At 33.9% G+C, this 23,095-nt stretch overlaps 1 protein-coding gene across 1 annotated transcript in view; it reads left to right on the top strand.

Annotated features, from left to right (window-relative positions):
- Positions 1-10,684, top strand: part of LOC129314499 (dual specificity protein kinase YAK1 homolog) — a 35,309-nt gene extending 24,625 nt beyond the window's left edge. Inside the window, 4 exon segments of the mRNA XM_054957949.1 lie at positions 3,930-4,723; positions 9,257-9,409; positions 9,726-10,015; positions 10,190-10,684. Coding sequence (XP_054813924.1) covers positions 3,930-4,723; positions 9,257-9,409; positions 9,726-10,015; positions 10,190-10,266 — 1,314 coding nt within the window. The 3' untranslated portion in view covers positions 10,267-10,684.
- Positions 10,685-23,095: the final 12,411 nt, after the last annotated feature.

The raw sequence follows: 23,095 nt of genomic DNA, 5'->3' as shown, positions 1-23,095 counted from the left end.
TTGCGAATGTGGATGGTGTTTGTATCCCTAAGGACATTCATGAGGCCCTGAAAACGTCTGGATGGAGAGAAGCTGTCTTGGAAGAAATGAAAGCCTTGGAAGAAAATGAGACTTGGGAGGTTGTGCAGAAACCAAGAAACAAGAAGCTGGTTAGTTGCAAGTGGGTATTTACCCCTAAATATAAGGCTGATGGAAATCTTGATAAATTGAAGGCTAGACTGGTGGCAAGAGGGTTTACACAGACCTATGGCATTGACTACCAGGAAACATTCGCACCAGTGGCAAAATTGAATACCATCAGAGTATTGTTATCTGTAGCAGCCACTCTTGAATGGCCGTTACACCAACTAGACGTCAAAAATGCCTTCCTAAATGGAGAATTGAAAGAAGAAGTTTATATGACTCTACCTCCTGGCTTTGATAAAGGAAGGGAGAATCAGGTATGTAAATTGAAGAAATCATTATATGGGTTGAAACAGTCTCCAAGAGCATGGTTTGATAGATTCTCAAAAGTTCTAAAGCTACAAGGCTACAATCAAGGACTATCGGATCATACTATGTTCGTTAAAGTAGAAGGGGGCAAGAGGTGTGTCCTTATTGTATACGTTGATGATATAATCATCACTGGTGATCATAATGAGGAAGCGGCAAGAATAAAGGCTGTTCTTGGAAAAGAATTCAAGATCAAGGACTTGGGTTGTCTGAAATACTTCTTGGGAATGGAGGTTGCAAGATCAAAGCAAGGTATTTATGTGTCTCAAAGGAAGTATGTACTTGATCTCTTAAAGGAGACGGGTATGCTGGGGTGTAAACCTGTTGAAACCCCTATTGTTGTTCCAAAGAAGAGGCAAAAATCCAAGAAAGAAGAGGGCAATCTAGATGAAGAGGGTAAAGAAGATAAAGAGAAAGAGAGGCCAATGGATAAAGAGAGATACCAAAGGCTTGTTGGGAAACTTATTTATCTATCTCACACACGACCTGACATAGCATTTGCTATGAGTGTTGCTAGTTAGTATATGTGTGAACCGAAGGAAAAACATATGGAAGCTGCATACAGAATCCTAAGATACCTAAAGGGAAATCCTGGGTGAGGTTTACTGTTTCAAAAACATGAACAAAGGAACATAGAGGTGTATACAGATGCAGATTGGGGTGGACATCACCAAGACAGGAGATCTACTTCTGGGTATTGCTCATTTATATGGGGAAATCTGGTTTCTTGGAAGAGTCAAAAGCAGAGAGTTGTATCCAAAAGCAGTGCTGAATCTGAGTTGAGAGCTCTTGCTCAAGGCATAATGGAAGAGTTATGGCTAAAAAGGGTTCTGAAAGAAATACATGTCCAACTTGATCTGCCTCTCAAACTATATTGTGATTATAAGGCTGCCATAAGTATGGCATTGAATCCTATCCAACATGAGAGGTCCAAGCATGTGGAGATAGACAGGCACTTTATTAGAGAAAAGGTGGAAGATGGAATTGTATGCCTAGCCTTCCTACCGACAAATCTCCAAGCAGCAGATGTGTTGACAAAGGGGTTACACAAACCTGCTTTTGATAATTGTATAAGCAAGTTGGACATGATTAGCATCTATGATCCAAATTGAGGGGGTGTGAGAATAATTACAGGAAAATTAGAGGGATACGTCCCATAAAAATAGAGATTTGATAGGATTGGGTCATTAGGAGTAATATTTGATTTTATTTCCTTTTGTTTTTTTATTTCCTTTTATAGAAGATTATGGTATGTGTATATAATCTGACCATATTACTGAATAAGATTCATTCGGTTCCTTCCTTTAGCTTGTCTTCGACCACATTCTTATTATAAATCAAAGTCGGAAATTAGGTACACTGCTAAATGTATCTAGATCCTACTAATACAATGATAAAATAATTAAATATCAAATCCTATCTAAGTCTTGTTTAAATATTTTAATTCATAAATTGTATCTAAATCTATTTAGATCCTAACTAATTCTTAATTCTTTTTTTATTTATAACAATTACAAATCAATACCCCTTCTCCCAAAAGACCCTTTCCCTCAAGGGTCAAGTGCACTGAAAATTGTACCAAACCTCTCTAGAGCATCTTAATTAAATTCCCTTTAAACCAAGTTAGAACAAGAACGGACACTGGCAACAAGGAAGAAATAGAGATATGTGTTCTCATTGGTGAAATAGAAGCTAACTGTGACTGAGAGTGAAGAACAAACATTGATAGAGAACTTAAAGTAGATAATGGACTGCTACCAATTGTTACCAAAAGAATACTAGCCGAAAGAATCTTGGGACCCATGATTGAGGAACCTGCATTGACATAACTGTTAACTACCTGGAGTTCTTGGCCCTCGACAATGTTCTCACATTCTTCTTGGGTACCGGACAAGATCCATCATTGATTGGGGAAAGCTTCTTTGCACTCTACCTCATTCACAACCTCCCATTTCTCAAACTGTTTTCAAATGTTGATGAGGAACATTGTACTAAAAAAGCTTTAGGTCTCAAAGGCTCCTGGATCTATTGTTTAACGGCAAAATTGCCTTTTAATCCTTACAGTAATTACATAACATGGTGTTATGATGGAGTCCCATATTGGGTAGCCACAAGTAGTTCTTTTGGTATCTAATTAAAATGATTTTTTCCCTTTACAAACCAACTTTCAAGGGTGGTTCTCCATGGTTGTTTAGGTTTTGATCCCATGCCTTAGAGTCATAGCACTATCATACTAAATTAGACAAATGGCATGTTTGGTTACCCAACACAACAATTCGAAAGTACATTTGCAATGTCCATTCCATAAAGTTACCTTTCCAAGTTTCTTTCTAGTTTTTTTGCTTTTCAATTGATTTTTTTTTTAATATCCTAACATATATGGAAGTTGTTGACCGAGACTTTTTAGTTAATAATATTCCTAAAAGCTTGGTAAATGATAGAGCACAATGGCATTATACAATTCATGTAGCCGACCTTATCTTGTGAGATAAGGCTTGTTGTTGTTGTTGTAACATATGATATAAGCCGCTGAAATAACTGACCAGAATAGAAAAATGTACTACAACAGTAAATGAGGGAAAATACTGAGGTTTTTACTATTAAATGTCAAAAGGAACCGAACCGGTGTTACATTAGACTCACACTTATTTTTGCTAAAGCCCTATACTCCAATATATTTGGCACAACAAGTAACTTCAACTAAGTACCCAAAATACAGAAACAGAACAAACACACAGTGCTAGCATTCGAGAGGCTAATCTCTCCTCACCACATTTAGTTTTCCAAATACATCATATGAGCTCCCCCTTAAATGCAAAAGGCTTCTAAAAACCCAAAATGTCTCACACCCCACTTCCAACAAAAGCTATTCCCCTGGGCAGCCCCTAAAACATCATTAGTCTAGCTTTTACTTTTCCTTACTACTAGAATCTGTCTGATAAACATCAGAACCAGAAGTATTTTGCTTGTTTTCCTTCTTGGCCTTCCTTGATTCCCTCTTACATGTTTTAAAGAATTTTCTAGCTCTATCAATATCCGAACAATGTTTAAGTGAAAGTAAGTTCGTTAAAAGTACTTTTGACTTTTTGAAAGTCATAAATAAACACACCCTTGATAGATGAAAATTTGTATCCTCACCTTTTTCAATTAGTCTAACATCACATTGTAGACTGATCTGATTTTAAAGACATTGATTCAAGCAGCAGCAGTTCAAGGCGTAATAGGAACTATTATCTATTCATCTTCCTGAAAAACCAATCTATTTTAGCTGAACTCCCATTTTGAGGATCAATAATCCTGGATTTTCTTCTGCAATTTCTTTTGCCTAGCTTCCTTGGAATTTGCATTGTGCAATTGTTCATCTATGATTGTTAGTTCCCTGAATAATGTTGTTTTTTAAAAGTATTTTCTTGGTAAATTATCTTACGTTCTTGCAGGTTCCTAGCAAAAGTAGGCCTTCACTATATAGCAGCTTGCATTTCCAGATGGTGCAATATCCACCTGCTAACAGCTACGGCAGTGTGGGAAGCCATGGTAGCTATAATGATAGTGTTGGGCTTGGAAGTAGCTATGGAAGTTATGGAGAAAGCAGTAACATGTTTGCATACTGTTCGCCTGTTGGTCCATCTGGTATTCATTTGCTTGGTCATGGCAGTACCTCAATGCTTGGAAATAGTCCTGATGCAAGGAGAAGGGTTGTTCCATACCAGGCAGGGAGTGCTCGAGGCATAAGCCCATCTGCTGGAACTTTCACCCATTTGCCCCTTGGTGCGAGTCCCTCACAATTTACTCCTCCAAGTTCCTATACACAAGTTTCAGCAAGCTCTCCTGGACACTATGGACCTACTTCTCCTGCAAGAGGCACTTCTCATGGATCACCGTTGGGGAAGACATCTACCATTAGCCAGTTTAATAGAAGAAAAAATTGGGGATGTTCTGGAAGTCATCAAACTCAAGATATAACATTTTCTCCACATTGGCAAGTTCAATGTCCTGACAGCTCCATCTATGGTGAAGGAACAGCTCAATTTCTTAGCAGCTCGCCATCTTATCTGCAATCAAATATTGATGCTGCAAGCCGGAAGCAGCGAGGAGGTGGAACTAATCAGAAAATGGCATGTTTGTTTATGCCAAGTTCTAATTCAAACTTGCAACCAACAGAGTTGGGACATGACAACCCAGAGTCTTGCCTATCATTGCCTGATCCTGGTGATTGGGATCCTAATTATAGGTAAATGGTTGGATTTTAAACATCTATTTTCTGTTTGATTTGTTCTTAGGATTATTATCTTGCATGTCTGTTTTTGCTTCCCTTTTCCATTATTATAGAAATAGATCTCACATTGTATTAGTGAGGACTATATATGTTTTTTTTTTTTTTAAATCATGTGAGGATCAAGTTCCAACAGTTGTGTTGCAGAATGAGACCCCAAAGCCCGCAAAACAAATCTTACCAATTTGCTAAATGTGAGAGGTTGGGCTTTGATAAGATTCTATTAAAGACTTATTGAAGAAGGAAATGATAGAAGTTAATTAAGTCTGATTGTTAGTCTTATTATTTGATTTGAGTTTAGAATTATTTAGGAAAGCTTTATCTAGATTTTTGGAGATTTCTTTAGATTTTATTCAGTATTTTATCCAGTTTTAGACTTTAGGATATTTTATTCAGTTTTTGTTTAATTGTCTAGTTATCTAGATTTTATTTTGTATTTTGGATTGTCTTTAGCTTTATAAAGATGCATAGTAACTCAGAAGTTAGTATATCATGAATAAAACAATTTTTTAAACCCCTTAAAGATTCTCTTAAGCATGGCTATTGAGAGAAGTATAAAACGACATTCTTGTTCTATATCATCTTAATAGATTTAGTCCTCTTATTTCATTTTGTTAACTTTGAGCACCTAACAATTTGGCATTAGAGCCTGGGTACAATGGTGACCACAAGTATAGGGAATGAAACCACCAAACCTACTGCCACATCATCCAACAACACATCCCCTAATATAGAAAACTTAGACAAGCAAAACCTGTTGGCAGCAGATCAATTAGCTATCATCACTTCAAGACTAGAGACGCTCAACTTATTAAAAAGAAAAGGTAGAGGCACTTGAGGCCTCTACACTCAATAAAGGCAAAAAGGTGAAGGAGAGTCATCACAGGTGTTCTCACTAGGAAGAAGAAAGTGACGATAAACAAGAGAATTACAAATGTGTCCGAATACCTCAGTCCAAAATATAATTCCCCAAAATTCAATGGAGGGGACCCTTGACGCTGGATTTTGAAAGCAAAAAAATATTTTAGGTATTATGACACACCTGAAGAACACAAGGTAGACGTTGCATCAATGTCCTTGGAGGGTGATGTACTCGATTTATTTACTTGGATCAACAATGAAAAGGGTGCTTCTCTATTGGGAAGAACTCGAGACTTCCTTACAAGAGAATTTTGGACCTTTAGGGTACCAAAATCCTGATGAGTTCTTATGTAGCATCAAATAGGAGGGTTCAGTGCAGGAGTTCGCCAAACAATCTGCTCGAGTACAAAATTGACCTGCGCGCTGCTTGCTTGGAGTATTTCTGAATGGGTTGCATGAAGAATTGTGAGCATATGTGAATGCATAAGCCAAGATCAACCTATCGTGTGATGAGTCTTGCCCTGGAATTTGAAGGCAAGCTGCATGTGCATGGGCCCTAGTCCATTCATTCTAGACCCAAACCCCGTACACAAACGCTGCTGCCTCTCTTGCATGTGACCACAAAAACTCTGAAAATTCTTTGTTGTTGACTTTGCACAAACCTCCAGTGTTAACTTCACTTGTTCCTGGACCAACGAATGTGGCATCGAGTAGAACTACCTCCATAGATGTTGAGTGGCAGAGAAATAGAGACAAGGGGCTATGTTTTTGCTCTGTGGACATGTTCTGACCTAGGCATTATTGTCGGATCTCTTTTGCATTGATGGAAATTATAGAGGAAGGCCATGAAATTGTTCCTCCTCTTGGAGACTGTGAAGCCGAGAAGACAAGAACAAAAGGGGTAGAAATTTCATTGAATGATATACTGGGTAGTAACATAAGGTCAGCCATGAAATTTAGAGGTATGCTATGCACGTGAGAAGTCCTATTATCAATAGATAGTGGGTTCCCTCAGTTTTATTTCTGACTTATTGGTACAAGAACTATGTCTTCCTACTTATTCTATTTTTTCCTTCAGAGTTCAAATTAGAGATAGTAGTATTGTGCATTGCAATCGAGTCTACAAAGATGTAGAAGTTAAACTTATAGACCTAACTATTAAGGAAGATTTCTTTTTGTTGTTTCTAGGTGGGACTGATATGGTTCTCGATAGCAAGTGGCTGGCATCTTTTAATGTGGTGGAAGCCAATTGGAATGAGCTCTTTATGATATGGCTAAAGGTACAAGCTTCAAGGAATCCCTAATAACATTGGTAAAGGTGCTCAATTTCACTCAATGCAACATATAGAGGCTATTGCTAACATAGAAGACCAATTGGAGACTAGGGATACAATGCTCAAACTTCTGAAGGTTAATCTTCAGAAGGTTCAAGATTGGATGAAGGTTTGTGTTGAAAAGCATAGGAGAGATGTTGATTATGTCAAAGGGGATGTTGTTTGGCTACAAATACAGCCCTGACAACAATTACTAAGTAAGAGGAAGTTTGAGAAATTGTCACCTCGTTTCTTTGGGTCCTATGAGATCCTTAGGAAGATTGGAAAGGTAGCTTATGAATTTAAACTTCCTTTGGATGATTGGGTCCACCTAATTTTTTGTCTCACTCTTGCGCCCCACTCATGGGCAAGATCCACCTAATATCCTATCATCCTTATTGCTCTCTGTTGATGTTGATTTTGAGTTGCACGTGGCACCTGACAAAGTCTTATCTCACTACTAGACTTGCCATAACTCTCTTGAAGTGTTGGTACATTGGCAAGGACGACCTTTGGAAGAAGTAAGTTGGGAGGATTATTACCTCTTGCAAGCTCAATTTTCCTCTTTTTTACTCGAGGACAAGTTGAGTTTTCAAGAGAAAAGTAAGTTGGGGTACTCTCAAATTTGTAGGAATGTGTGATAAAAATTGGATGGCATTAAAAATATTGGTAAATGTTAGAGAAAATTAGTACATATCATATATTGGTAAAACTAATACATCCACACACAATATTAGGGGGAAATTTAGTGGGGGCAGTTACCCCCACAATCATAAACATAGATTCACCCCTTGATGAAGGTGTGATGCAACACTCACTCACCTGCACCCACATTTGCAAACAGAGAGGAAATGGGAGAAGAATATAGAAAAAGAGGGTGAGAGGAGGGGGACTTGGAACTGAGAGGGAGTGGGAAATGAGAGAGAACATAGAACTGGAGGGGGAGCAGTCTGAAAGTCACTCAACATTTTCAGTCATTCATTCAATGCTGCCTACAAATGCTTCTCAATTAACTAAAAAAGCAGAGGAGCAAAAAGGCAACTTCAGGTTTTCTTCACAAGAAGGAAACTTAGAAAAAGCAAATATAATTGTCAATATATAAAATTTTGATATTGGTATCGAACTGGTTTTTTTTTTTTTTTTAAATTATGATCTAGAAGTTGATAAATGTGGATGAAACCTCATACTTGTCTTTTAAGAGGTAAGCACGGCAGAGATGGGTATGGTCATCTACAAAGATAATGGACATCTTGTTTTGGTATGATTGGTTAAATGTGCGGCCACCCTCTGACTCACAATCCAAAGGATCGGAGAACTTGTCTATGTCAACAAGGCTTTTTCTTGGTAGGACTTTTAAGGAGGATAATTTGTCCTCAACTTCCCTTTTTATTATTCTTTCTCCCTTTAATTAGAATTCTTATAGTTAAGGCATTTTTTTTTATCTGGAGAACCAATATATTGAAAGGAAGGGAAACACATGATGTGTTGAGAAGTTATAAGAAGGATTCTTATCCTCTTTCAGTGAAGTTATTTTTGGGTTTGATTTTGCTTAAAGAGAGCCTTGGGAAGTTGATAGGTTGACTGTTATTAAAGAGCACGTGCCATAATGCTCTGAATTGCCTCTCAATCCTCCTTACTTGTCATTTCCTAGCTATCCCAAATCCGCCTAGAATATTTAAGATTGGTTCCATCCCATGTGTCAAGCTAGGAGATGGTGGGCGATTGGTAGAGATGCCCATCTGCTAGTTCCTTTATTTGGCGAGTCAATTTTCCTCCATTTACTTCCCCCTACGTCTTTTGCCTGTCCACATCAATTTATTTTCCCTTTTCCTTGACTATCTCCTTTGCCTCTGTATATAGCTTTGTAAACAGAGCCATTGTAGTTAGCAAATTATTTCAAATGAAATAAAAGTATCATACGATGATCAATTTTGGCTCCATGAGTGCCTAGGGACCAAAGAACAAGGCTCAACCTCCAAAAACATTGAACCCAGGGCACAGCACATTTCTTTCTGGTAACCAACTACGGAATATAGGTTACTAGTTTCATAAAAAAAAAAAAAAGAATATGGGTTTCTAGTTTATCCGTTGAATGCTAAAAATCATTGACCCTTGCCTCTGAAAACTGCTCCTTGACTCTGGTGACCTCTTCAACATCTCCAGGCTGTTCTATAAATATCTCCTAAATATTCACGTTGCTAACTATTAATGGATAGGATCTTTTAGTTGTCACTGTTTTACCTTCTGATATTGCCTTAATTTTTTTATATATCAAGGTGATATTTATATTCTTATCAATAGTTCAATTCAAATCCAGTGATGAACTACTTCTGCAAGAGGATAGTTCAGATGGAAGCTGCTTGGCAACTGAATTTGGCAGGAGTATGAATATTGGTTCCATGGAACCATTGGTTGGATTTGGAAGGTTCAACCATGCCTTCAGCACAAGCTCTCCTATATCCATTCAGAGGTAAGCTTCCTAGATGTTACTTCTTTATCATTTTGCCTTATACTTTATCCATACATCTTGGTGTTTCCTTTACACAGTTGATTTGTAATTTTCTATGAAATTATGAAGATTTGCTGTGAATTGAACTCCTGATGATATATTGAAAATTTTGAATGTGTTTTCCCTTCTGATATTAAAATTAACTGAGTAAACTTCTGATAATAAAATTCTGCTCATATAGGGAATTGAAAACAGGAATAGTGAAAATATTTTTATATCGTAAATCATTATTTAATTATCATTGATTTCTTTCACTGATTTTCATTGTGTACTTCAGACAAAATGGACCGGTTCAGGCATATTCTAATTTCGAGATGGATAGCCCTCCAGCTCATGATGTGCAAGCTGGATACATGCGCTCGATGTCCAAGCCTTGTCATCTCATACCTGGTATTTTGCAAAATTCTCCTAGCCGTTTTGGAGTGCAACCTGTCCAAAGATTTGCTCACGGGAGACCCACTCAGTTCAGTGATTGGAGTCAAATTAAGACCCAGGCTCCTTCCAGTTTCGGAAGTGGAGGCCCACGTTCTCCAAGAAATAGCTCGTTTGCCAATAGTATGAATTGGGGTATATTACTTTCCGCAATCAGTTTTATCCGTCTGCTTCGTTTCTCTTATTTCTAGGATATATATTTTTTATTGTTATGCATTATTCCATCCATATCATATGCTTCCTCTCCAAATTTCGTATTTGCCAAAGCGAATGTTCACAAACTTAGTTGATTGGCATACTCTGTTGTAGGGCGCAGAGTTAATCCTACTGTCTCGAACATTCCGCCTACATCCTGTGCGAGAAAAGACTATGCGAGGATAGACTAGCAGTGGATCAGCTTGTCGTTTTATAATGGGTCATGACGAGGGTTATCGCGAGGGGATAAAAATGGACAGGAGGGAAGGGGGAAATTATTGTACTTCATTAGGATGAGGGGATGTCGCAGGGAGGAGGGGGAGAACCCGTCTGTTGATCATTTGCTGTGCTTGCATAAATGTAATTTAAGGTTATAGTGTGCATGTCATTGATCATTTATTCCTGTGATGGTAATTCAGATTCTAGCCAATCCAATATATTAATGCGATTTACTTAATACATATTTCTCAACCTTCCAAGGATAGTAATTTTAGGATCAGTTTGTCATTATTTTGTAACTTCCATAAAGTTTCCACTTTTCTGTTAATTTGTAATTTATTTTTATTTTTAAAAGTAAAGGTTTGTGTAATAATCTGATCCTTTGGCACATTTTACCCATAGTATTTGACAGATGATTGATCTTGAATAGATTTGACATTATTTTGTTACCATACTTCACTCTTTCAATGATATTAAGCACAATACGAATCATAAATCTGAACACCGTGCAATGCTAGCTGGAATCGTTTCCAATAAATATTTGAATATGCAAATTTAACGTTAGGGTGTATTAAAAAAATGTTACGATACATTTCTAAAATTAAATAGTAGTTTAATCACAAAAAAAAAAAAGATTGTGTTACAATGGACAAATGATATTTTTGTCCTTATATTATTTTGCAAGGAGCATAGGTCATATTAAGCTATTCATTGTAGTAATGTTAATTTTTAAGTATCAATCATTGCAATATTATTGAGGCTAACAGACATTATTGTTGATTACTAACCGAGAGACGGGGATTTTGTGTCAGTCAAAAAAAATGCCAGTCCTATAGCCAATTAAGATGGATATGTGTAACTCGTAACAATAATTTAGTTGATAGGTAGTGTAGGCTGACAAATTTTTATTTTAGGTTAATATATAATTTAAATTTTGAATTATAATTTTAGAGACAATTTAAATTTTAAACTTTTATTTAATATAATTTAAATTTTAAGTAATTAAAGTTAGGGCAATTTCACCCTCATTGTTAAATTTAAACAAATGTGTTACTTTTTTAAAAAATGAAGCCTAATATGTGATTTTCATAAAATTTCACTCTTCTTTTCTCTCATACCTTTGAAAAAAATTACACTTTACATCTCATTTTTTTAAATGTAATGGACATTTATTTTAATTTAATGGTGGAGGCAAAATTGCACTAAGTTTAATTGTTTAGTATTTAAAATATATCAAATACGAGTTTTAGATTCAAATTGCTCTTGAGCTTATTGTTTAAGGTCCAAATTACATATTATTTTTTTTATTTTCACTCATGAATGTTTAGTTGACAAGCATGATGACATTTACTTCATCTTTTTTTCCCCGGAAAACATATGATGTCACATTTTAATGTTAACTGTTAATGCAGGTTTAGGGATTTTTGTCCCGCCTAGTTAGCAAGTTAGGATAGATGCACATAACGTGTCATAATACATTGCTACTTGATCATTAGTTTAGGTTGATAATTAACCATGTGAAACTCATACTGTTCATGATGCCAAATTATTAAAATTATAATGAATTTATGTACTTGTATTGTTTTTATTTTTGATTTAACAAGTTGTGTAATTTAATAAATATTATTATTTAAATCTCTTTTTTACATTTTGTTTGTTTTATTGGGAAGCCTTTTAGGACAAGATGAGGCACATGATAAAAAATAGTCCCGTTCATTTTTCAGGAAGGGGCATGGGACGAGAGTGTCTTGCCCCATCCTGTAACATGCCAAAATTTAAAATAAAATTAACTAAAATTAAGTGAGGGTTAAGATAATTAATCTAGGTTATTATTGGATTAATTGGAGTAACTAGATGGCCTTTTGGTTTGTTAGATCTTATATGAGGCTTAGGAAGGGGCTAGAGGAGCTACTAAGCCACTTTCGCGTCAAATTTTTGGACTTAAGTAGGGTTGCCATTTTGTGCTAATAACAATTATTAGAGTTGTTAGTGATGGGTTTAGAATTAACCTTAATTCTAATTAATTAAGTTCAAGTTAATATAATGAGTTAACAATGTGTAATAAGCCAATGGAATTGAGAAATGTGATTGATTTTGCTTAATCACACTTAATGATAGTTTAGGGCCTTAAATGTGATTAGGGTTAATTAATGATGATTAGTCATTAATATTTTTTATTAATTATTAATTGTAGATTGACTACTTTGGAGCCTTTTGCACTTGTTGGGAAGCTCCCTTGAAATCTAAAGTGTACTCTTGAGGTGATAACCTAAAAGTGGAGGTAATAGAGAGTTAAATTTTTATAGAAAATTGCGTTTGCATTTATGAGTGGTTAGTTGTTGATTGCAATTAATTTGATTATATGAATATGCAAGCATGTTGATATTGATGATTGATTTATGTGGTTATGATAAGTATGAACAATGATGAGTTGAGTTTCATGATTGAATTGTAATATGTGCTTAAGTGAATACTTAGTATTAATATAAGCCATGCTCAGAACCAACTCAATTGACTAAAGGTAAGCTAGTCCAAGCTAATAGCTACACATTGGGTTTAATAAGGGCTTATTGCATGATAGGTGATATTTGAACAAAATCCCTAATAAACACAATTCAAACCCAACAAGTCATGCATGTTACAAGTATATCCAAAAAAGGAAACTTATCCAATCAATTTTCAAACTTTTGGAAACAAGGCTTTATACCAAACATAATATATATATATATACACACACACACATACACATCATCCCATTTGGAAACAATTTTCCAAACACTAAAACATGATTTTTCCCAAACACAATGAAATAACACACAATTTATTACAAACACACAACACCACCACCACCACACATTAATAATAGTTACCTTTACTCCTTGCTATTAGAGCTTCCTGAACAAGTGGACTGTTACCTCCAACAGTGTCAATACCATGATCTACATATAATTGAATACTAATTATTCTTAATATTTTGCTAATTATGGCTAATCAAAGTGCTTACACACTAATTGCACCTTAGTCCTAGGGTTAGATTAATTAATTTCCTTAACCCAAAGCTGTAATACACTTCTATATTCTTAAACATACTTATAATCATCATTATCACTTTATATCATCATCTCTCTAGCCTCTACAACCTTAATCAACCTCAAAGATCAACCAAGATACTTAGGATTTTGGATTTTTGCCACCAATCCTCATAAACACTACTAAAACTACTTAAATAATGCTTGTTTATTCTCAAATCAACCCCATAATTCGAACCCATGGACTGTTTTCATCAGAAAATGAAAACCTTAGCCACCCACTTGACATTACCAAGCTCATAAAGAGGATTTAAGAGTAGAAGAATCATTAGAGAGCATACATTAAGTAATTAGGAGTCTAAAATCATGCCCAATCAATGCTCCCTACCAAATCCTAGCATAGCAAATTTTTTCCTCACTTACTTTCACCAAATTCTCTTCCATCTATTATGTTTGCAGGAAAAAATATTAAGTATAGAATTGCACTGTGAGCCATAAAGAACTCTTCATGCCCTGTGACATGTCATAGCGCATGGATTCTCCACTTAAGCCAAATGTATTTTGGACCCTCGATTAACCCTAATATATCATCCTAAGCCCAATTTAGGCCATAATTTAGTGTTTAAACATTTGATTAACCTTAAAGACAAATTTATTTCCCTATTTAAGTCTCAAAATTATATCAATTCAAATTTTAAACCCTCATTAAAACCTGAATTTCCTTAATTATTCTTAATTTATAAATTTAAGATTTTATAGTGTAGCATCCACTAAGTTTGCACACAGTAGTTGGCATTATTATTATTATATATGCTTAGTATCATCATTAACTTACATGATAGCATGGGCAAGCACAATGCTCAATATCACCGGTTCTTACAAGAGATGGTGTGGGTAGGGCACCTATGAGACCCTAGTAATTTGAGATCAAGGTATCCATGATCTAAGAGCGGGGAGCAGGTACCTTGGTCGGGTAACCCCTCATAATTGGAGAGCGAGCATAATCCAGTCACACGAGTTAGCCTTATATGATTTGTTAGCTCATATATTTAATCAAGAGATGTAAGGAAAGAAATAAGGATGGAATGCATATGATCATACTTAACTATCATTATTGAATTATATGGTGTGTGATTAATGATTAACAGCATTATTATATATGTTGAGTATTAATAGAATGTTAAATGTGAATCTTTATCTTATGTGCCTATGTAACATAATATTTAATTTAAGGATTAACTAAATTAATTGAAGAAATAAAAGTAATTAAGTATTTAAGAGAGTTCAAGGATGTAATTAAGGAGACACGTGTATTGAGGATTTAATTTAGAACTTTTATGAATTTAAGTTGTTAAATGAGAATAAAAAATTTACAATTAAAATTCTAGTTGAGAAACATAAATGTAGAGGGAGAAGTAGGTGAGGCTAGGTGCGAAAATCTTGGGCTCTAATAGGTGTTTAGACATTTCCTCCATTAGGGCTTGATTTTATGGCTTTAAAGTCTTAAGGTAACACTTTTAATGCTTCCTCTACCCTTTAATCTTTACTTTGAGCTAGATTTTGTTTGGGTTTTCTTTCTTGGCGATGGTTAGCCATTAGGTTCAAATTTTATAGGTTGTTTGAGGTTAAATAAGTGATATCTAGGTTGTTTTGATGATTTTTTATCATAAAGGGGTGTTCGAATCCAAAACCTTAAAGTTGTTTTTGGATTAAATTAAGCTAATGATAGTAATATACTATGGTTTAGAGTTAACTCTAATGCTAATTAATTAAGTTTAAGCTTAATGAAAGTTAAATAAGTTAATGGAAGTAAGTTTTGGGGTTGATTTTGCTTAATCATGTTGAATGGGGGTATTAAGCTTTAATCATGATCAAGGGCTAATTAATGGTGATTATCCATTAATGAGATTTAATGATTCTACTTGTAAATTTGACTACTTTTAGAGCTTGTTGATTGCTTTGAGAACTTTCTTGGGATCCAAAGTGTACTCTGTAACATCTTGAATTCATAATTTTAGGATTTAATTACTAATATGAGTGAATTAGTAACTTAATGTGTGATTAAGGTTTTGGATGATGGATTGTTGTTTTAACCCTTTGGGAGGTTACATGAACATATTAGAATGGAAGAACGACATTGCGAAGCAGAGTGTGTGAGTACGATGATGATTTTCCTTACTGTGTCACACGTTATGGCTAGTGTTGAGTGTGCCTCGACACCTAACACAAAATTTTGATAGTTAAGGACATGGCTATCTCATGGAAGTCATAGGAAAAATAGAGAAAAGAGGTAAGAGAGAGTGGAGAAGAGAAGGGTCTCTACTAAGGCAAGACATTTCAAGAGCTCGGGCGATATTTTTGACCTGTTACTTATAGGGTAAGTCTTGTACCACCTTAACCTTTGTTTCAACACTAATTTCTCTTAGTTTAAGCTATGGGAAAATTAAATTTAAAAGTTTTAAGGGGTTAATTTCTTATCCTATAGCAATAAAAAGGATCTACAGAGTTAAGTTAGGACTTTATGACTAGTTTGAGTTTTAATGATAAAGCTTTAAAACCAGAGGTTCAAATTGGTCAAATTTAATTAGAAAGAGAAAATGTGTAAAATTTGGAAATAAGAGTGTTAAGGTCACAATAGATGACACTTGGGTTTAGAAAAGTGGAAATAGACTTAGATAAGGGAATTGATAACGTTTAGGTATTTAATTATTATAAGTGGTACTGTTAGTTAATGTAGTAATTGACTCTAGGTGCCATCATTTGTGTAGGTTATAGTGTGTAACGTGTTGAATAAGTGCAAGCAACTTGAGTAAATAACTGTATCACGAGTAACCTTTCTTGAGAAGAGAAAGATTAACGTAATCATATAATTTACTATGTTTATTAACTAGTATAATTGCATAAAAGTATACAGGAATATGATTTTGTTGATTTCTATATTTCTCAATGTAAATGTTTACAATATGCCTAACTTTAATATTAAAGATATTATAAAATGTTCATTTGGTTATAGGTAGATTTGATGAAATTGATATATATATATATATATGTGTGTGTGTGTGTGTGTGTGTGTGTGTGTGTACTATACATGTGGAACTGATGATTTGAATACTATGAGCATGATCATAGTAGTGGGTGGGAGTTCACTCTAAGCGTGTGTGGGGTGTGTGTGTGGAGATGTGTAAAAAAAATCCATATGGTCAGGCTAGCACTATGGGACATTTAGTGTAGCATTATATTGGAACTGTTACTATGGGACATCTAGGTAGTCTGACAACTTCCTAGTACCTGTGACAGTATGGTTAGAAGTCAATAACACCCCTATTATATGTGTGTGTGAGGAGGAAAATTATAGTTCGAAAGTATGATAGAATATCTTTGGCCGGTTGTTTCTACCACTGAAGGTGTGCTCGGGTCAATATGTGATTGATCTATTTGAGTCTATGGTTTTAAGTTTGGGAGGTTTAGTGGTTAGATAATCATACTATTATAGAAGTGTGAAAAGATTCAAAAAAAGGAAAATTATGCTTACATTCGATATATTAATTATTACTTTGGTTTTGTTTACTTATATGTGGTTATTTGTGTTAATAAACATTTAATGAACTATTTTGATCACTGAAATTATTATCTCACTCATGATTATTTATATTTTTACAGATTCTAACACTAGTGGTGCCAAAGGGAAAGATATAGGTCGAGACTAGAGGATATCTCTTTCTAGTGCTTATTGTAAGGAGTTGGTGTAATGAATTTGTATTATATAAGTTGTGAAAAATTGTATATTAGTTGCGATAGGAACATGTAGATGTGCATAGTTTTGTGAATGCTAACATGTGTGTATGATTTATATCCTAGCCCTATCATGTGGATACATATGTGTTTGTAGTGAATGTGATGATGTAGGCTAGGGATTGATTACGAGTGCATGTGGATAGAATGGATATGGGTTAAATGTGGAAGTTTGGCCAAGAATGTAAATTATACGAGAAATTATAATTTATGCCCAAATATGTGTGTAATGGGCAATTTGCTGACCAAATTTTTGTACGAGTGTGACATTATACATGCGAATGGTTAATTAGGTATAAATTATCCAATTGGATGTGGCACTAATGACACAAGTTTGGAAATGTGACGCTTGGGTTAGAGATTTTAGCTCAAAATGGTTAAATAACACTCAGGTGTTCAATTTTCAAATAAGATATTGGATTTAAATGAAACCTATGCCATTGGTTAGATTTTGAAATAAGCTTCATGTGGGTACTTGAATCACCTAATTTAGGTATCAAGTGTGGAAATAACACACATTTGAAGTTCGCATCAAAACTGCTATTTTGATAGTAGAAAGTAGTGTATGCGCCACTATGCATGTGTCAACATGCCGCGATGCACGACACAGAGCCAACGCCAATGCCTCTGTGCCACATGCCGCAGTGCATGTCCTTGTTTTGCCAAAAATGTGTTGCTTTGAATCAGTGTCCTTTAAGGTTTTCACATGCATGATTGCATTGCTTCCACTGTGTATTGCTTTGCAATTTGAATATTTTAAAAATGGTTTTCAAATGTTGTAAGTTGGGATTCCAACACTTTAAAAAGATTTTGTTTGTTAATTAAAGTGTTTGAGTGTTAAATTGTAATGTTCAAAAGGGCATTACATACTCTTGGGGTGGTAACCCTATAGTTGAGGTAACTGAGTGTGAAATTAAAAATTAATAAAAATACAATAAATAAAATAAATAAAAATAAAGGAATAAAAAGGACTTTTGTGATGATGATGATGATGATAATAATAATAATAATAATAATAATAATAGTAATAATAATAATAATAATAATAATATTTCCTTTTTTTGACCCTAAATCACCTCAATTATGTTCTCATTAAATTTGACTTAGTTAAAGAAAAATCAAAATATTTGAAATATGATTTGAGATAATTACGTCTTGATTGGAAATTTTTTTAACTAAAGAAAAAATTTGAAATCTAAAATGATGAAGAAAAATCAAAATAAAAGTTGTCTTAATTTGTTTGATTCTATCATTAAGTAAGAAAATCCTAGCTAGTGTTTATAAAAGGAATAGCAAAGAGGCCATAAAGGGGGAGAGTTGATAGAAAAAAATGAGGAGAATTTGGAGTGAAAAGGCGTGGACGAAGGGACAGTGAAGCAAAGCATATAATTCCTTAGGTACGTTGTTATCACACTCATAAATTCTTGTTCATTTATGCCATTTGGGTTTTTCATCTCTAATGAATAGCCACCACTTTTTCTTTCTTTCAACAAGAAATGATTATGCTTGAATAAAGGCTACAAAGTATGGTGTAGTATAGGAATTCATTGAGTGTGGAGCTGACATAGGTTTTACATATCTTGTATGATTTGTTTCTTTGTTATGATTATTATAAAAAAAAACTAAAAGTGGACAATTTTGTTTTGACATTGAGATTGCTTTGCTTTTATGCTTTTAATGGCTAATGATTGTAATATATCTTGATAAGAATGCCTATGCATTTACATGGATTAATAAGATTGGAATACAATTTCTTTTTCTCATATCTCTTCCTACTTCATTGTATTGTTAATAAATAAAGGAGTAAAGCGTGGTTTTTAAATTAGTTTATGAGTACAATTTCATTAAATTTTTATGAGTGATGCTAAATTGCTGGATTTTTAAAAATGTCAAATGAGACACTGTGAATGACACTAAGTCATTGCAGGTATCAAATTTTATATTTAAAATTTTAAAGTTAAATTATTTTATAAAAAATTTACTATGAAAATTTTTTAGGGTTTGCCATAAGTGATATTAAATCATTGTGTGCACTTAGAGTGTCAACTAATGGATTTAAGTGTTACTAAATTACTGTAGATTTCAATACTAGTTAAACCCCCCTCTTGTGCATTAAAAAAATAATAATCAAAATAATTTTTTTTATATATTTTAGGTTATGCCATGAGTGATACTAAATCACCTAAACCCCTAAGAACATTAAATGAAATACTGTGAATGACACTAGATACTGTGAATGATACTAAGTCATTGCAAATATTAAATTTTGTATTTAAAATTTTAAGATTAAATTATTTTATAGAAACTTTCTTTAAAACAAATTTCCTTTAGGGTTTGTTATGAGTAATACTAAATTACCATGTGCACATAGAATATCAACCAGTAAACTGTGAGTGATATTAAATTACCGTAGATTCCAATATTTGTTAAATCTTCCTCTCTTGTGCATTATTAAAAAATAATAAAAATAATAAAAATTTTAGCATGTTTTAGGTCACCCTATGAGTGTTATTAAATCACTACAGATTTTTAAAAATTATCAAATTAGATACCATGAATGACACTAAGTCATCATAAATATCTAATTTTATATTTAAAATTTTAAAATTAAATTATTTTATAGAAAATTCACTTTGAAAATTCATTTAGGGTTCGCCATAAGTGATACTAAATTACCGTGTGCACTTAGAATCTCAACCAATAGATTGTGAGTGATATTAAATCACTATAAGTTTTAATACTAGTTATTTTCCTTTTACCTAAAGGTACTTCATTATGACAATTTTTTATTTAAAAATAAATATAATTATATAACACAAAATAACATTCTCTTTATAAAATAAATTAATAAAAAATTAAAAGAAAACTTAAATAATAATATTTCAAACTACATGAACTTTGATCCCCATCATAGAGTATGTAAGCCCTAGGCTTTGATCTTATGTCAAGTCTTCTCATGTAAATAAATAATTTTTTCCTTTATTTTTTTAATCTTTATTTTTCACGTGGAATAAGGGGTAATTAAGATATTATTAAAAGGTCAATTAATTTTACACAATCAACTTAAAGTAACTGTTCTTATGAATGGGTGTTGTGGGGTGTCTAACACTTTCCCAACACATGATTGATTCTCAAATGTTTTTTTGTACATCATCCTTTTTCATCATATAGTTTTCCAAGGTTTTCTAAAAATTTTGGTGGCAACTACTATTTTTCTACATTTATCAACCTTTCCTTATCAAGGAAAGGCACAATTTGGGCACAACACCGGGGGTTAAATTTTTATAGAAAATTATTGTTTGCAATTATGAGTTATATGTTATTAATTTTGATGAAAAATGGTGATATGTATATACAAGCATATTGGTATTGGTTGTTTTGAATTAAGTGATTTATGGCCATAAGCTTGTTTGATGGTGAAATGGAATTGAATGAATGATTGAAGTTCAATATGGTTGGAAAGCATGATGTGAAAATGGTATTGCGATTATTGATATCTTAATGAGTATTGATTATAGCATGTGAATTAATGAGCTTAAGAAATGTGGATATGCGATTAAGTGATTAAATGTTTATGGCATGATGTAAAGAGTTGAGTTGAATACATGACTTGATAGGGTAATCTTATACATGATCAAAGTTGTTAAAGTATATGATGTTGATATGTCATTGATAATGAGTTTATGATATTGGCATGAAGCTTAAGTAGTGGTTATTTATGCATAATTGGATACTATGTGCTTGACTATGAGATAAGTTAATTAAGCTTGCTTGTATGTTATGTCATGGGGTAACATGACCATATCACATGAACATGTATGGGTGGGAGTTCACTTGAGAGAGTAGGGTGATAAAGAAATCCACGTGGTACTCACCAGCACTGTGAGACCTCAGTATTTTGGTTATTTGCTAGTACCCTAGATTGGGTACTACCTTGGACTAGGTATTGCCCTAAATTAGGTAGGATGACCCCATGAGTTTAGAATGAGGGAATCCATGATCTGAGAGTGAGTATGGGGCCTTAGCTAGGTCACCCCTTGAAATTAGAGAGTGGGCCTAATTCAGTCACACAGTTGGTCTTATATGATTTAATAGCCCATAGATTCAATCAGAAGATATAAGAAGAGAAATAAGGATAGAGTGCATCATTATTACATTATATGACTTTTGGATAATGATCATTAGTCTTATGATACATGTTGAATATGGAAACATTGTTATTAGTGATTCCTTGCCTAACGTGCTTGTATTTGCCATTCTTTTATGTACTTAAATTTATATGCCTTGATTATTGAGATTGCATAATTTCAACTCTTATTTGTTAACATTTTTGTTGGGGGACGACAAGGTAAAAGGAAAAAGGGAAGCCTATGAGGCCAAGGACTAGAACTTGTTATAAATTCTTTAGTCTCCTTGTAGTGTAACTGAATGCATAATTTGCCAACTTAGGAATTGATTGTAACATCTTAACTAATTTGACATTTTCTTGTGACCCTTATTGTTACACTTAGGCATTTTTTATGGTCTTCATGTTCTAGGAAGAGCCTATCTTGCAATGTGTTTTTATTATTATTAATATATATATATATATATATATAAACATATAGTGTGATCTATGCATGATTGTAGTTTTTGCATGTAGAGTGTGCATGAAATTTGGCTCAAGAGGGGAGACATTGGGGTAGTGTTGTGGCATTAAAAGATTTCTATGGCTTTGAGTGTTCCAGAATCCTCCTTTAGTGCTAGAATGGGATAAACCCAAAGCCATTATATAGATCTCTTAATTATCTATGTGTGGATACTTGGATCACCTTAATCGAAGGTTTGGGCTATAAATTAGGTACCTAGAAAGTTAATAGTTAAGACTATCAAGCCCATGTTACTATCTTGATATTTTTTTAATTTATAGGTATCCTCTTATTAGAAGTAATTTTATTTGAGATACGATTGAACTAAATATAGATATATCTTTCAATAGAGATTCAAACTTTGATTGGTGACATTATAAGAAAGCAATCTCTTTCACTGTACTTAATCTCACTTGGTCACCCAAGATTGAAATTGATTCACTTTTTGTAACTAGGTAAAAGCCTATATTGGGTTTGTTATAGTAATAGTGTGTGTGTCAAAAATCCCACTTTGTCTAAATGAAATAGCTCCTAGTGTATAAATACTAAGAAATGAAATGAGCTAGTAAAATGAACTTGAAAAAGAAGTGGACTCACGCACATGAAACAAGCCAACTCAGGGCAATCATAGTTGAAATCAGTCAATTCACTCGCCCTGTGCGTGAGTTGAAGAAGCACTAGGTTTCTTTTACTAAATTATTTTTTCAAAAAATAAATAATTATTTATTTACAGGAGCTAACTAGAAAACCTCATTTTTTAGCTGTCTAGAGTTTAAATTCAAACCATGAATGTTTTTTGGCCTTTAAATAGATTCTTGAAACGGATGAATAAATTCCTTAAATGTGTTTGTCCCCCTAACGTCTCTAGAAAAATGTTTAAATGAATTTTATGTTTATGTAACCGATCAATTAATCTAGTAAACACAACGCTGCCCAATCTTCGTCTTTATGTAACTAGTGAATTAATCTAGTAAATGCTAGCTAATGTTGATCCAAGATCTTGGCCCTTATATAGGCATGCATGTGGACTGAACTAGACACCAACCTCTTGAGCTTTTAAGGCATTTCTCTCATCCTCCAATTTTTCTTGTGTTCTTGTTCTTCGTCGAAGTTTATTTCCTATTAGTGCTATTGTTCTGATGCCTTGCTTGTGCAAGAAGTGCTTGTTTAATTCTAGGCAATTGTCAGCCCATCATCCCTGTATGTTGAAATAGTTCTTAACGACTGTGTTCTTTGGCATGACTTAAGCAGCTCGGCTCTCGATTTAACACCATACAATTGACAATCTTAAGAACTATCTGAACTAAATGGCATCCAATAATGTTGAGAATGTCATCCCTGATGATATGCTT

The sequence above is a fragment of the Prosopis cineraria genome, unplaced genomic scaffold (genome assembly GCF_029017545.1).
Source record: "Prosopis cineraria cultivar Desert tree isolate PC_DT_omini unplaced genomic scaffold, ASM2901754v1 PC6, whole genome shotgun sequence".
Taxonomy (NCBI): Eukaryota; Viridiplantae; Streptophyta; class Magnoliopsida; order Fabales; family Fabaceae; genus Prosopis; species Prosopis cineraria.
Note: the sequence above shows the minus strand (reverse complement) of the source record. Positions and strands in the feature narration are given on the sequence as shown.